Source organism: Epinephelus moara, chromosome 6 (genome assembly GCF_006386435.1).
Source record: "Epinephelus moara isolate mb chromosome 6, YSFRI_EMoa_1.0, whole genome shotgun sequence".
NCBI classification, from domain to species: domain Eukaryota; kingdom Metazoa; phylum Chordata; class Actinopteri; order Perciformes; family Serranidae; genus Epinephelus; species Epinephelus moara.
This window is the reverse complement of record NC_065511.1, coordinates 25,235,300-25,249,996: the sequence shown is the minus strand read 5'-3', so window position 1 is coordinate 25,249,996 and position 14,697 is coordinate 25,235,300. Positions and strand designations below refer to the sequence as shown.

At 38.6% G+C, this 14,697-nt stretch overlaps 1 protein-coding gene across 2 annotated transcripts in view; it reads right to left on the bottom strand.

Moving 5' to 3' along the window:
• Positions 1–1,443: 1,443 nt before the first annotated feature.
• The window catches only part of LOC126392256 (mannosyl-oligosaccharide 1,2-alpha-mannosidase IA), a 254,432-nt gene continuing 241,178 nt past the window's right edge, over positions 1,444–14,697 (bottom strand). For both annotated transcript variants that reach the window (XM_050047564.1, XM_050047562.1), the window contains exons 10-12: positions 12,204–12,376; positions 6,599–6,714; positions 1,444–3,026 (exon numbers count right to left, since the gene is read on the bottom strand). In XM_050047564.1, coding sequence (XP_049903521.1) covers positions 2,885–3,026; positions 6,599–6,714; positions 12,204–12,376 — 431 coding nt within the window. In that variant the 3' untranslated portion in view covers positions 1,444–2,884. The remainder of the gene's footprint in view (positions 3,027–6,598; positions 6,715–12,203; positions 12,377–14,697) is intronic.

Sequence of the window (14,697 nt, the reverse complement as noted above, 5' to 3'; positions counted from 1 at the left end):
ATTTGTGTTTGGTAGATTATTTCTTTGTTGTAACAATGCTTCTTGGCAATAAATCTAATAAATCTAAATAGTGCCACATTTGTAAGGAACATGAATTTGTGGGATGAGCAGCAGAGCTGGGGCGTACCAGAAGCTCAAAACAAGATTCAATAGCAACAGCAAATAAAAGCTGTTTGGCATTGCCAGAGAAGATTTGGCAAATTTTTCATGGGCGCAACCCACATACTCAACTCTGCTGCTCATCCCACAAATGCATGTTCCTTACAAATGTGGCACCATTTAAAAGAGAAATAAACAGGCTTTCCAATGGTATAAGATTTATTGCCGAAAAGCATTTTTTACAACAAAGAAATAATCTACCAAACACAAATTTCCTTACTTTTTGTGCTTAGTTTAGTTTTAACCCATTGTGAATCTGAGGAACGTTACTCTGCTTATACATTATACACAGTTGGATTGGGTTTATGACTCGTTCAGCCGTTCGTACGTCTTTTTAATTAAATATTTAACAAAACATGCCACGTACCTGGCAGGTCCTGTTTTTGTCCCGGTAATGTTCTAAGCACATATTTCAAACTACATGATGCCTAAAACTGGACAAAATTAGCCTCTCCCCCATGACTACAGGTGGTTTCTATCAGGTTTCTATCCACTGTAAAGAAATGCACTTCCTTCCATTGGACACTAGAGGCCTCATCCGTATATTTACTCAAGTGCTGCTCGGGCCACATTTTCCTGACCGAACCTGACCCGAGCCCGGCAGAGTTATAACCGAGGCTGGCCCCGACAGACTTTCTGACTTTCTGAGCCTGTTGCAGTTTGTTACCTGACATAGTTATTGTTATCATGGTTACAGCTTGTCTGTTTACCGTGATCACACATGGGTAGTGTGTAAATGACCATCAAAAGGCCACTGTTACGCACAGTCAAACAAGCTGCACACACACTCAACTGGAGCAGAGTCGGTGTTGCATTCAGGCGTTGTCAGGTAAATAGCAAATTCCAGCATCTGAATAGATCAAAGCACAACAGCAAAATTTCTCATTTGTTATCCGAATCCGCCCCGACATGCTGGGCTCGGGTCAGGTATCCACACTCTGATATTTACGATAACCAGTCACACATGTAAGTGGAAACGAGGTGTTATCAAGACATGCTCGACTCTCGTAGTCCTGAAGCCCCGCCTCCCAGCTGCACAGAGCGCTGTTCACCTGTTTATTCAGTTTGTTAATATTAATACATTGTGTGTGCAGACTGCACCATATTCTACATTGTGCATCCTTTAGCCTCAGCAACACAGCGGCCAAGTGTCTGGTTGTTTAGATGAAAGGTTCTCGAGGTATGTGAAGGACACACTGACATACAGAGAGAAATTCCTGGCTTTATAGTGAGAAGTAAACAAACAGGGCAAACGAAAAAAAAAAACACACTGAACGACTGGGATTGTTTTAAATGTACAAAGTTGCACAGGTCTTTTTATCAGTATTTGAAAATATTCAACAGTGAAAGTTAAATCAAACAGTAAGAATAAGTAATAACAATAATTAATATCAGCAATAACTAGACTTAAAGTCAGAACTTTTTTTTAGTTTTTTTTTTTGTTTTGTTTTTGTTTTTTACTGAAACACCTGAGGGAAGCAAATCAAAAGAGAACCCAGAAAAAGTAACCACTGAAGTTTAGAAATAAAAAAAAAGAAAAGAAAGAAAGAAAAGATCACAAAATAAAATAAAGACAAGCTCATACAGGGGTCGGTCACTCGCTTCATCTGTATGTACAGCACATTCGCTCCACAAACTGTGCAGGACAGCAGTGATGAAAAGAACAGTGATGGAAATGAAAACTCGTCTCTGCTCTCGCGCTCACAGCCTTTAGCATCGGTATTGGCAGCCGTATGGATTCACAAGTAAAGGCAGGGTGAAGCAGAAGAACTACAACAGAAACAGGAAAACCCATTTGGAGCTGGCTAGCAAATGTGTTCTTTTTTTCCTTTTATGCATTACAGCCACAGAACAGACAGTACTCCATACTCTGCTTTGAAAGGCTGAGAGGACTGAGAAAGCTTTGTCCTGTTCACAAAGTAACCCAAGCATACAGTGGAAACTCAACCCAACATCGTCTTTAAAAAGAAATGGTCCCTGGATGCATAAGACACTGCCACTTTCCTGACACCTCCGAACTTTTAAGAAATTCATTCAAGCTTGTTTCAGTAGGAAACATGACATCAACATTAGTTTGGAGGTGGATTCGAGAATCACATTTCATGTTTGTCTGTACATTATCAATATTCATTACAATTCAATCCTTACTGTTAATTTCACTTTCTGTCAAATCTCACCATAAACACGTTACTGTAAAAGAGGGAAAAATAGAAATGCAAAGAAACCTTTGGTCAAAGAGTGTACTCACAAAGGAAAAGATGCAATGACGAGATAAAAGGAAATCATTCATCACTAAAGATTAACGAAACAACGAACTCAAAGAGCAAAACTCAAGTGGTTTTCTATACGTTTCTCTCTCTTTCTAACAATATGGCCCATGGTTCAACCCTCCTCCCATTACATTTGGGTCTGCAAGTTATACTGGTTTCCTCACAGAGGAAAGAAGGAAAGAAAAAGGTGCTCTTTTCATGAAAGTCATGTTTGTCTTGATTGTCCACAAAAAAGAAGTGCCAGCAGGAAGTAACCCTGGCGAAAGGATATACAATCACAGCGTAAAACGACAACATCCTTTACTGGAAAGGAATTGAGAGTCCATGACACGCTCCTGAAAAGACTCTGAACCTGCATTGAATCTGTGTTTGCAATATTTGTGTGACTCTGTGTGTGCACATGAGCTGTGCAGATGTGTCTGTAACTGTCTCAGTCCTCAGGGTGGTGTTCAGTCTTATTCAGCGACTGTCTTGTCCTGTGTTGCTTCGTCCTGCAGGCAGCTGTTGCGGATGACGGGCAGCGGGTGGGCCTCTGTGTTGAAAACCCAGTCCTCTAGAGGGAGGAGGTCGTCGTCAGAGAAGAGCAGGTACAGATACCTGAGCACACAGGAAACACATCCATTTAATTTAATCACAATATCAGCTCATTAAATATTTACATCTGCTTTCTGTAGTTCCAACAAATTCTCTCAAGCGGATCACGTCACACCAGTTTCATTCACATATCAATAATTTAAATTTAACAAATTAATAATTTTTAATTGGGACCTTCAGTGTTTGGGTCAAATCACCTGTGAATACTAATCAGTGAATCTACAGCTGATATTTCAATGTGTAAAAATAGGTAAAAGTACTTTTATTTATTTTAAATTTTAAATTTTACTAAAGTAAAAGTACAAAATATTAGCATTGAAATCTACTTTATGTCAAGTATTATTCAAAAGGGCCTATTTCAGAATGATTTCTTATTTATAATAATTTTTTGGAATAATAATAATACATTTTATTTGAAAAGCGCCTTTCAAAACACTCAAGGTCACTGTACAATAGTAAATGAAGTAATTAATAACAACAACACAGAAGAAACAACACAGGAATACTATACTATGACTTTTACATGATTTTTTTTGTGGCATATAATACTCTCACTTTTTAAATGATTTTTTATGGGACTTAACTTAATGACTTTTTTCAAGTAAATACTATATTCTGATTTTTTGATGGCATACTATACTAAGACTTTAAAAAAAATGTATGGCTTACTTAAATGTAATGATTTTTAATGGGATAATATGACTTTGACATTTTTTTAATAACATACCAAATTATGAATCTTTTATGGCAAATTCTACTAGGACATGTTTATGAAACTTTTTCTGTTTTAGGATGACAGTATACCATGACTTCATGACATTTTTTATGACATACTATATTCTGCTACTGTTTGTGACATACTCTGCTATAACATTTTTATGATTTTTTTTTTTAAATAATATACTAAGATACAAACTTTTGACTTTTAGGATGTACTATATTCTGTTTTTCTTTATGGCAAAAATTTTCATGTTAACACATATTAATGAATTTCTGCGTTTTTTATGGCATACTATAGTATGACTTTTGAAAAGGTCTTTATAGTATACTATACTGTGACTTTTTTTAGAGGATACTATGACTTTTACAGTTTTATGACTATACTCTGTAATGTGTTATCACATACTACACTATGACTTTTTATGATGTGTTTTTCTTTTTAAAGGATTACTACTCTGACCTTTTAATAAAAATGTTTTATGGCATACTATACTTTTCAAGTTTTTCATGAGAAAGTATACTGTGACATTTTCATTATTTTTTTGAATAACTTTACTGTTGCTTTTTGGTGAAACTTTCATTGCATACTATACTACAATTTTTTGATGTTTGTTTTGTAGGATATAATGACTGACTTTTTTATGGCATACTTTACTGTGACTTTTATGATTTTTTTATGGGATACTGTGACTTTATGAAATGACCATGATACATACATTCTGTATTTTTTTATATGACTTTTAATAATAATTTTTTTTTTTTTAAGGAAGACTACACTGACTTTTTTATGAAAATGTTTTAAGGCATACTATACTATGACCTTTTGACATTCTTTATGATATACTAGATTCTGAATTTTTTTTAAGGCATGGCATACCATACTATGACTTTTTAATTAAAAATTGTAAGGCATTTTTTTACTATGACGTTTTAATAAAAAAAAGGAATATGGTACTATTTTTTGAATGAATTCTTTATATGGCATAATATACTATGACATTTTATGACATTACTCTGAAGTTTTTTATGGAGCAATATACTATGACTTTTTTATGAAAATATTTCATGGCATACTCTGCTATGACATTTTAATTTTCTATGGCAGACTACACTATGACTTTTTTTAAGACTGTTTTTTTTAATGAAAGTTGGCTAGACTAGTTTTTTAATGTTTTTTCTTGTAGCATACAATACTTTGGCTCTTTTATGCCATTTTCCCCCCTGAATCCTAATTAGGGTACCAACATGTGATTGAAAGCCGCACAGAAAAGGTGCACACATAAAACAAAATCCATGAGGCAGATTATCTCTGAAAATAAAAATCACGTAGCTCTGCCCCCTGTTGGTGCTTCTAATGGCATTTGCAAGTATCGACTGCATGTGAATGAAAAACACAAATGAGAATTCTCTAACGCAGCCGTCAATCATGTCAGTCGCTGCTCGTGAACTGTGGTTAAACTGTCAACCTAGGCAGCGCTGATAAAAATATGATTCAAGATTCTGTTACTGCATTGCCTATTTCTCAGTGACCAACTGTTGCTTTAAAATGCACTGTAATCACTAACTTTAGCTAATAGCACTAGCTTTGATGAGAAACAGAATTCCTGTAACAGTCACAAGGTGCCACTTGTTGCCATGCAACCAGTAGCTTTCTACAAGTCACCACTCTGAACCTGACAGATGCTTGTGATGGGGGCGCAGTGTGACGTAGTCACCGAGTGATGTATAATTATTAAAATACTACATGTAAGATATTGAGAATAAAAGTATTGAAATAGACTGAAGACAGTAAAAATATAATTCACATATTTCATATCACGCTCAGGCCCACAAAATGTTTGTGAGGGGCCGCACTTTGAGAGACTATGCTATAAACTGTTGTTCCAGTGGTACCTCAATCATCATTATTATTCATCATCATCAGACAGACTATTAATAATTATTTAGAGTGCTCATACTGAAACAGACTTCACAATTCAGAATAAATTAAAACAACATCAACAGGGAAACAGTGGCTCTAATGTTAATAAAAACAATTATAACATTCATCACTCTAACAATTTAACATGAAGTTTATAAATGCACTTTGATTGAAAGGCTTTGTGGACTGCTAATTTAAACGACTGATGTTTTTTTAAAAATGAGTGTGCACTGAAAGTAGGAACAGATGGACTGACACACACACTGTAGGTTTTGTTTTTTCATGACATCTTTTGGCATAAACAAAAATAAAGAATAATACCAGTCTTCTTCTTTAACCACAACATAGTCTCTGCACTGGCCACAGTTCGTAATCTTCCCCACAGACGACATGCAGGAATGCTTCCCATCTCAATCTAACATCACTAAATTATTCACGAGCAAAGATTTTTTGTCATGATTAGTCACTTCAGTTTGAAAGTGGATGCACATTAGAGATAGTGCAACACCGGGTGAGGCGGCAGCACAGTCTGGTGTTAAAAGTCGTCTGGTGACTGCTGACCTGGATATGATTCCTACTGCCCTGACTTAAGGGGGAAAAAAAGCCTCATCAGCGTCTACTAGCTGTGATACGACGTGGCACCCGGAATTTTTGTGAAGCCTTGTGACCCAACAATGAGGTGGGAGCTGAAGTTGAGGCGTCTAAATGCACATCATCTACTCGCCATCCAGTTTCTTTACAAGTGGAATGAAGAAAATCACATTCAAAGTGTGATTGTAATCAGCTCAGCGGAGAGTTTCTCATTTACAGAGCTTAAAAAGGGGCAGATGAATCTCCAGCATTCAAAATATTGGGCCCTATTATTACTTCTATATCTGAAATGGGCTGTGCATACAGATGCCGAAGGGGGATGTGGCGAGGGAACAGGACTTACTTGAGTGTCTCTGAGAGGAAGAAGCTCTGCTGCATGTTATCGTGGCTGGCTGCCGTGGTGTAAACATCACGGATCCCGGAGAAGCCAGACTCCACTCTGCAGTGTTGCTCCAGGGCCTGACAGGAGGCAGAGAGGGAGAGGGCGGGTTGAAATGTGTACACGCGTCTCCAAAAAACATTCTGCAGTTGCCAGCTTGATTGTACAAATTGAATCAATACTACTTCATTCATTTATTCATGTATATTTATTCACCCACTCCATCAGCCTTCACAGAGTGGCCTTTTGTCTGCCGCGCTGTGACAGGAACAATGATTGTACAAACTATACAGAGGAAAAGATATATTGTGGCGCATAAAGAGAAAATCCTTTACTCCGTAACAGCGTGTCCATGCACACCTAAAAAAAGACTAAGTGATGGAACATGTCGAGCCCTTCAGCCGGCTACACAACTGAAGCCCAAGCAATGCTAAATCTGACAAGGGCTAATGGAGAGTGGCTGAGCTAGCCAAGCGGATTAGCACATTATTACCCCTGCTACAAAGGGCTGGCTTATATGTGCTAATTAACAAAGACCCCGACGTGTTAATGCTTGATGTTCATGAAGAGAAGCCTTGTGCACCCGCTTTCAACCTTTGTGCCCGATAATTAAAGGCCCGTCAAACTCGTCAGCCTGATCTCTCCACTTCTGTGCGCACTAAATTAATGCTAAATATATCTCGCCAGCCCTCTACAGTTTACTACAGCTAATGTCCTGTCTATTGCCACATTAATAATGGTGCTCCCTACACAACCTTCACCTCCTGCTAGTGGGATTGCTTGATCTACAAGCTAATGTATAGTGCCACACAATATCAAGGAAGCTGGTGGAGGGTAATTGAGGGTGTTAAAGGGGCTTGACATAATAGGTGAATATAATTTATAAAATCAAAGTCCAAGCTACTCCTGAGAGAGAAATATAGTGTGTAAAATTGTACCATGCTGCATCTCCTACCTAAATATAACATGAAATTATTCTTTGTTCCAGAATGGACTGAATGTAAGACGGTATTTTTGTCCTTTTGTAACATCTGAAGAAGTGGGAGTTGTACTATATTTCAGGACTACACTCGTATCACAACAGCAGATTGTCTCTTTGAATGGAGTGAGTAACAGTCTCCATTTTACATGACACTAAGAGAGCAGGGCTACACACTAACTTCTTACATTGGTTGAACTGAACTGGAGTGCCTTTTTTACTGAGTTGCACCAGAACATTATTTAAGTGCCCCTGAAATTTTTCAACACGCCACATTTGTTTTTCACATTTTAAGTGTTGTCTCTAGCTAATTTCTTCGCAAGGGCAGTAAGGGTACACAGAAGTCACGGTTCTGTGTTTAAATTTTGTGTCTTAAAGCTGCTTGAAAGCAGCGTGGATAAGGACTTTAGCTCGTCCAACTGATAGCCACATATGGCAGATGCCGTCAGTTGCAGCTGATTGGGAAGCCGCAGGCACGCCTTCAGCACCGCTGTTTCATTTGCGCTCGCCATAGTGTGACCGACTAGCATGCCAATCCACTTGTTCTGCTAACCTCAGCATATATTATGAACAGTGTAGATCTATGCCGAAAAGTTTCTGGGTGGAGCTTGCGCTTGGGAACATGAACTGCTCCAACACTTTGTGCATCAGTGTAATAAATCTTGGTGACAGATTTTTTAGGTCACCAGGGTCAGAACTCAACACCTGCCAAGTGCCAAATGTGGGTAGATTTTCTGTTTGGCGCGTCAATCTCAGAAGGCTATCGGCCACACTGGCGGGTAAATGTTTGTACCAAAACAATCAAGTTGTAAAAAACTATGCTCAGAGTCTCTACCGCGTTTTGGTGTTACTTACAGTCTCTCTACTTCTGTCCTCGTCTGTCTATCTGTCACAGATAGGGGATGGCTGATCAATGCCAAAATATCGATACTATGTTTATCGTAAATACTATGTTTTCATGTTAAGATCGATCCTTTTGTCAATAGAATTGATACCAGAAAGGAGATAATCTTTCTCTTCTGCATTGTACCCATTTGTATTTCAAGAGTAAAACTGTCTGTGTTCCGTTGTCGTGAACACATCTAGTGCTACTGCTTTTGTGTTGTCTGCACCTTAAACAACATATGCGTTACACACGTGGAGCACATTGCAGCATGCACCCTGACTAGTTTAATGTAACAAATAATAGCAGTGATGAATTAATGAAAGAGGGGAGAAAATCACAGAAAAGAGAATTTGGAGCTGCAACTGAAAAGAAAGAAGGGTGGATGTAAATGCCTCAGCATCCACACCTCTGACACAGAGAGAGTTCACTGGCAGAGTCTGTTCAGAGGCTCAGACAATAAATATCCAGGTATACAGCAGTGAAAAATAATATTTTAATAATATTTTAATTTAACATTGCTGAATCAACATTGCTTTGTACGGCAAAGCTTGTTGGTAATGACCATGGTGCATTCATGTGCACCTTAGAAATTCAGTAATCTGTACTGGAATGGCCATGAAGGTTGTTCGAAACAGGAGAGTTTCTGTCGTTATCTTGTTCAATTGTTAAAAATCAAATCAAGTAGTTGCTAGCAAACATCATAATTCTTGTTCAACAGGTCCCCAAGTACCTCTGTGATCATTTTCAAGCTGTTTTACTGCAGCATTTTTAAATAATTAAATACTAAAGGTATACCCATGGTATGCATACATTTTGTACATTTTGAAAAATAGGCATGCTGCCAGTCAGCTGCTCGCTATGTTATTTTGGCCAGAAGTAAATATGCTTGGCTGGTGGATTTTTTTTTCATGTACCAGTTCCCTTGGCCGGTAAGTCAAAAAGTTAATTTCAGGCACCGCGAGCAACCAGTCTGGAGCTCTGTAGAGTGTTGGATTATGGGTTGATTGTAGCTTAATGTTGCTCAGCTAGCAATTTTCCTCAAGTCTGTTTATAGTGTGTCGCTTGTATTTCAGTTCAATTCGTCTAGACCAAGGAATCATCGTTTTCTTTTGCATGTACGCGCTTTTAGAGAGCACTGGACTTTTAATTCTTTAAAAGAGTAAGACATTGCAATTGGAAAATGAAAAAACACTAAAATATCCAAAGTTACATTTTTATGTTTGTGCGTGTGGGGACAAGCTAAGCCAGGAAATAATTACTTAAGTATGAAACAGGACTAAAACTGGACCTTGTATTTTCTAAATTGCTGGAAAAATTCACCCAAGATGCTGTTCGTCTGAAGAGAAGATAGTCCTCATCACTGAAGACTTTGCTCTCACAAAAACGAAACATGAAATACCTCCACTAAAAAAGAAAAGTGTCTCTATCAGTCACATCCTCTCCTGTCAGGTTGCTGAAGTGGTCAGAGTGATTTTCTCCGACTGTTATCATTCTTCAGACTGTTTGAGCTCCTCATCATTACATTTTGTAATATTGGTAGTTCTTGGCTGCTTGACAGGTAATTTGTTCTGTTACAGTTACTGCAGTAAAAATGTCATTAGGCAGCAGGTAGGTAAGTTTGACACTTTAAACAAGCCACTGCAAACTCCTGAAGGGGCTTTCTAAACACTTTTAGACCACGTTAACTTGACTCTAAGGACCGGGTTATGTATCAAAAGGACTCTCACAAGTCAAAAGTGTTTATAGCTGTTTCAAACAGCCACACTGGAATGCTGACTGAAAAGCGGGCAGCCATAAAGAGACGCAATAATGGCTTAATATGAGGATAACAGCTGACTTTTCCAGACAGTTTTGCACTCGTTGTTCACATGAAAAGTGACAGACATGAAAAGTGACAGACATAGGTGTGTGAAGAATAAAAAAGGAGCTTGAGAGAGAAGTTAAACCCTTGACCTCTTTCTCACCTCCTCCACATAGCTGACAAATCATAGCATGAAGTGGGTGTGAATGTCAGATCATCAGACACAGCCCACCCTGATGCGACTGGCAGGGGGTTTCTGAAGCTATTCGGCCAACTGACAAATAGTAATGGTGAGGCATACTGACAGCAGAATCCTGCACTCGTCTGATTTTCAAGACCCCTTCCTGCCCCAACACTATGACGTGCAATACCGCACCTTGCAGCAGACAGCAGAATAGTTATGCTACCCAACATGTCAACACAAGATCCACAGCCCAACCTGAAACTGCAAAAATCCTGTAATAAACGTGCTGTTCAAATGATCATTTTGGGACATTTCATACATGTGAAATTATGTTTTTTAAACTTTATTTTAAATCAAAGGTAACTTAGGAAATACAATTTATTAATAAAATTGAGACAAAATACTACCTGCGAATCACGTTTTTTGCAGTTCATTTGGTGGGTACCTGCGGATACCTGATCAGATGCAGGACTCTGACTGGCAGCTTAAGGGTGCTGTCAGACCTAGAGTTGTCTTGCTTTGGTCCAAATCAGGGACTAATTTTGTTACCAAGTTGCATAATTGCCTAGAGTTGGTTCATGTTGTCACGGCAGCATTTACAAGCAGACCAGATAAAATGCCTTGCGTGAGAAAGCTGCTCTTGATTGGTCAGAATTTCCATGCGGGAACAAACCAGGAAGTAAACCAAACGTTGAAGAAGAGTACACTTGCAAGATAAATGTGACACTTTCTAATGTCACAATGGAGGGACAACTACACAGGTTGATTTTAGCGCTGCTCATCGTGGACTATATTGCTGTCATTGTTCATTTTAGTCAAACCATACAGTTTGAAAACGAGGCACGGCTCCAACTAGAAAACAATGTTTTGATGCATTGGATGTGCTGAATGTGCATATTAAGGCAGTACAGGAGGAGGTGCACATTAATAATCCTCCAGGACTGTAACATGCTCATGTTTAACCCAAACATGGAAGACATTCTCACCACAAACGAACCACACCAGAGTTCATTTGTAACCTGACCAAGACCACGTCTTCAAGAACGTCTCAGTCTGTCTTTTTTTGGTGCGCATCCGAGTGCAATTGCTGTGTTCACACCTGCCCAAACCGACTGCACATACTGTAGGGGGCAAACGAACTTGAGTTAAACTGAACCGAACCAAACAGAGCAGGTGTGAAAGTGTTCCAAGACACGCCGTGAATGGGCTTGAAGTAACTCGCTAAGTTAGCAACTTTAAGGCTAAAAACAAAGCTAGAATTAAACACTCTCTGCAGTAGTCAGTGTTGGATCAGTACTATTCATTAAAAAAGATGATCTGATTTTCATATGTAAATGTCTAGTCCTGGAATACAGGAGTCCCACTTTATCAAATTCAGTTTCCAAATTCACTTTCCAAAAACTAAAATTATACTCCTATATTCGGGCCAATACGGTATATGACAGGATAAACAAGAGAAGGAATTAGCATGGCTAAACAAGACAAATGTGTGGTGTCCTTTCTGCTTATATGAAATAACTTCATGTTTCACTTTCTCCAGCACAAAGTCTTAAGAGATGATGACTATCTCATCTGTAGACTGCGATAAAGCTTTGCCAACAGAACTAGTGTGATACAATTTTTATGTATAACTGATGAAAAAAACAACAACAGATAAATGCATTTTCAAAATCTCATCTTCCAAAAATTGATCTTAGAAAAGTACAGTGTGTATCTCACCTCAACAGCCTCCCATCCCCACTCTCTGTACTTGGGGTCATGTGTCAGTCTCCACATGTACATGTAGCTCTCAATGACTTCTGGTCGCAGGATGTAGTATCTGTCGCTCAGCCTGGTTGCTGTGGCTTCACCTCCGCCGTCAAACCTGAACGCCTCAGGTCCCAGTTTGGTTGCTGATTGAAACAAAAAAATAAAAACATTATTAGGGCATGTTTTCCAACAGATCTGCAATTAATTTCTAATTCTTATTATCAAAACTGAATGTTTTTCCCCTATTTTGCTGGTGAACAACATCACAGAGCAAAAAAAACCCGATTCAATTATTGTTCCTTTAATAAGAAATGGCTTGAAGTTTAACAATTAAGACCTCGCCAGCTGTCCAGATGGCCTGTGGGCTCCTCTTTTTCTCTCTTTCTCCTTATTCTTCCTCCTACTTCCATTATTTTTCTACCACAATTCAAGACTGCAGATTCTATTCAAGATACAGAACAAAGGAATCTATTCTTGCCAAGGTCAGGACAGGAGCATCGGCATAGCAACATCTCAGAAGTGGAAGTTGTATTATGGCATGCAAGATGAGTCTGACATTTCGTTTCTACCTACTGTGCTCGATTTGCTCAGACATTTTTTCCTCTCTGGCTTATCATCTGTGATTTTAGCCAACCAATGTGAAGCCACTTGGAAAATTGGGCTCTGTTGGAGGAGCTGGTTTTTTGAGGTCACTGTGGGTTTTACAGGTAGCAGCATCCGATTGGACCAGACAATCATCTTGAAATAACGAGTCAGTGTGACAGACAGCGGGTCCACTTGGTCAGGTAGTCCATTATAGTGTGTGTGAGTGAGCATGTTTAAGCAAGACAAGGGAAGTATTTACTCTTCTACACAAACCCAGAGACATAAATGTACATATATTATTGTGTAAAGTGGGAGCAAGTTGGGAAAAACAGTCTACAGACAAGGAGATACAGTAGGTGGGTCGGTGTCTTCAAGTCAGTTTAAGTAAATTTCATTTATACAGTTCAAATACACAATCTTGTCTCAGAGGGCTTCAACCCTTCTTTGCTTACATCCTCCATTCGGATGATAAAAAACCCCCAAAAGGATGAGAAATCTTAAGAAGAGCAACAGAGGAGGGATCCCTCTTACTGCGGCAATAAAGCCGTTGTGTAATAGACAGAGGCAGAGGCAGAAAAATCACAATATGAAGCTTTTCATCTACCGCAACCGCATAACCAAACTTTTATTTCAAATATGCATATTCAAGAGACAGACTTGTATTTCTAATTCCTTCTGTCATATGTTCATTGAACTATATGTTAGTAAAAATCGTCAATGTTTTTCAGATCTGATCCTGTTTTAGTTTGCTGTTGATGCTGTCTGTGAAAACCTGGTGCTCAAAACATCTGGCATGTTTAAAGTTGTCAAGTGTTCTCGTACGCAAACAAAAACTGTGTCTACATTCTGTTCTACTCACCAAAACACAATATGTGTATCCTTGAGTTTGAACAAAGGTTCAAGGCTCGCTCAGTGTGTGACGTGCACTTGTAGATAAAATATAGGCCTATATTAATGAAGGTTCATTAGTACGGTTTTGTATTTCTCTGTAATGTAGCACAGTGTTAACAATGTTACTGATACTATTCTTTCTCACACCTTGAACTCGAACCATTGTGTGGCCCCGCACGTGGGGCGACTAGTAGACTAATGGCCCTAAATGATGACTATTGGTTGACTAGGAAAACACTCAGTTGTGGGCAGCCCTAGATTTTGGATATCGTAATGTATTGCACTGCAGTAAAGTGATGTAATTTTCTGAACTTGCTAGACAGTTCTAGCTACTCTACTTTTTGTCTTCACCCACTTAGTCAGTATGTCCACATTACTTTTTATTTATCAAAATATCAGTGTACACATTTTGTGAAAGCAACAATAGTCAACCCTACTGTCTCAATATTGATATCAAGTTATTTCATCAACAATATTGTGATATTTTTCTCCATATTGCCCCAGTAATACTTCATTTACTGCCATTTAGATCAATAGAGGAGTGTGACACCTCTGCCTGGAATGTGAATTGCATCACCAGCATATGTGCACATTAAACGTCAGCCCAGCTTAATAGTTTGTTTTCGGATTTATTTTACCAGCTTTGGGAACTGAATGGAAACCTTTTCACCAACAAAATACATTAAGGTCTCAACTATGTTTTCTTTTTACCAACCTGTTTCCAGCCCCACCTGCCTCGCCTCGCCACACCAAGCAAAATCCAGTCTTACTGTGTTCTATTGATTCCCTGCTAAACACTAATGACTATGGATCAAATATTTATGTGTTGCCCAATATTTGAACAGTAGTTAGAATAAGAAGTGACAGCCCTAAGTGAAAGAGGCTGTCAGTCTCTCTAAAATTGCACCCTGCTCATACAGTCAGGTCCATAAATATTTGGACAATGATACAGTTGTCGTCATTTTGGCTCTGTACACCACCACAATGG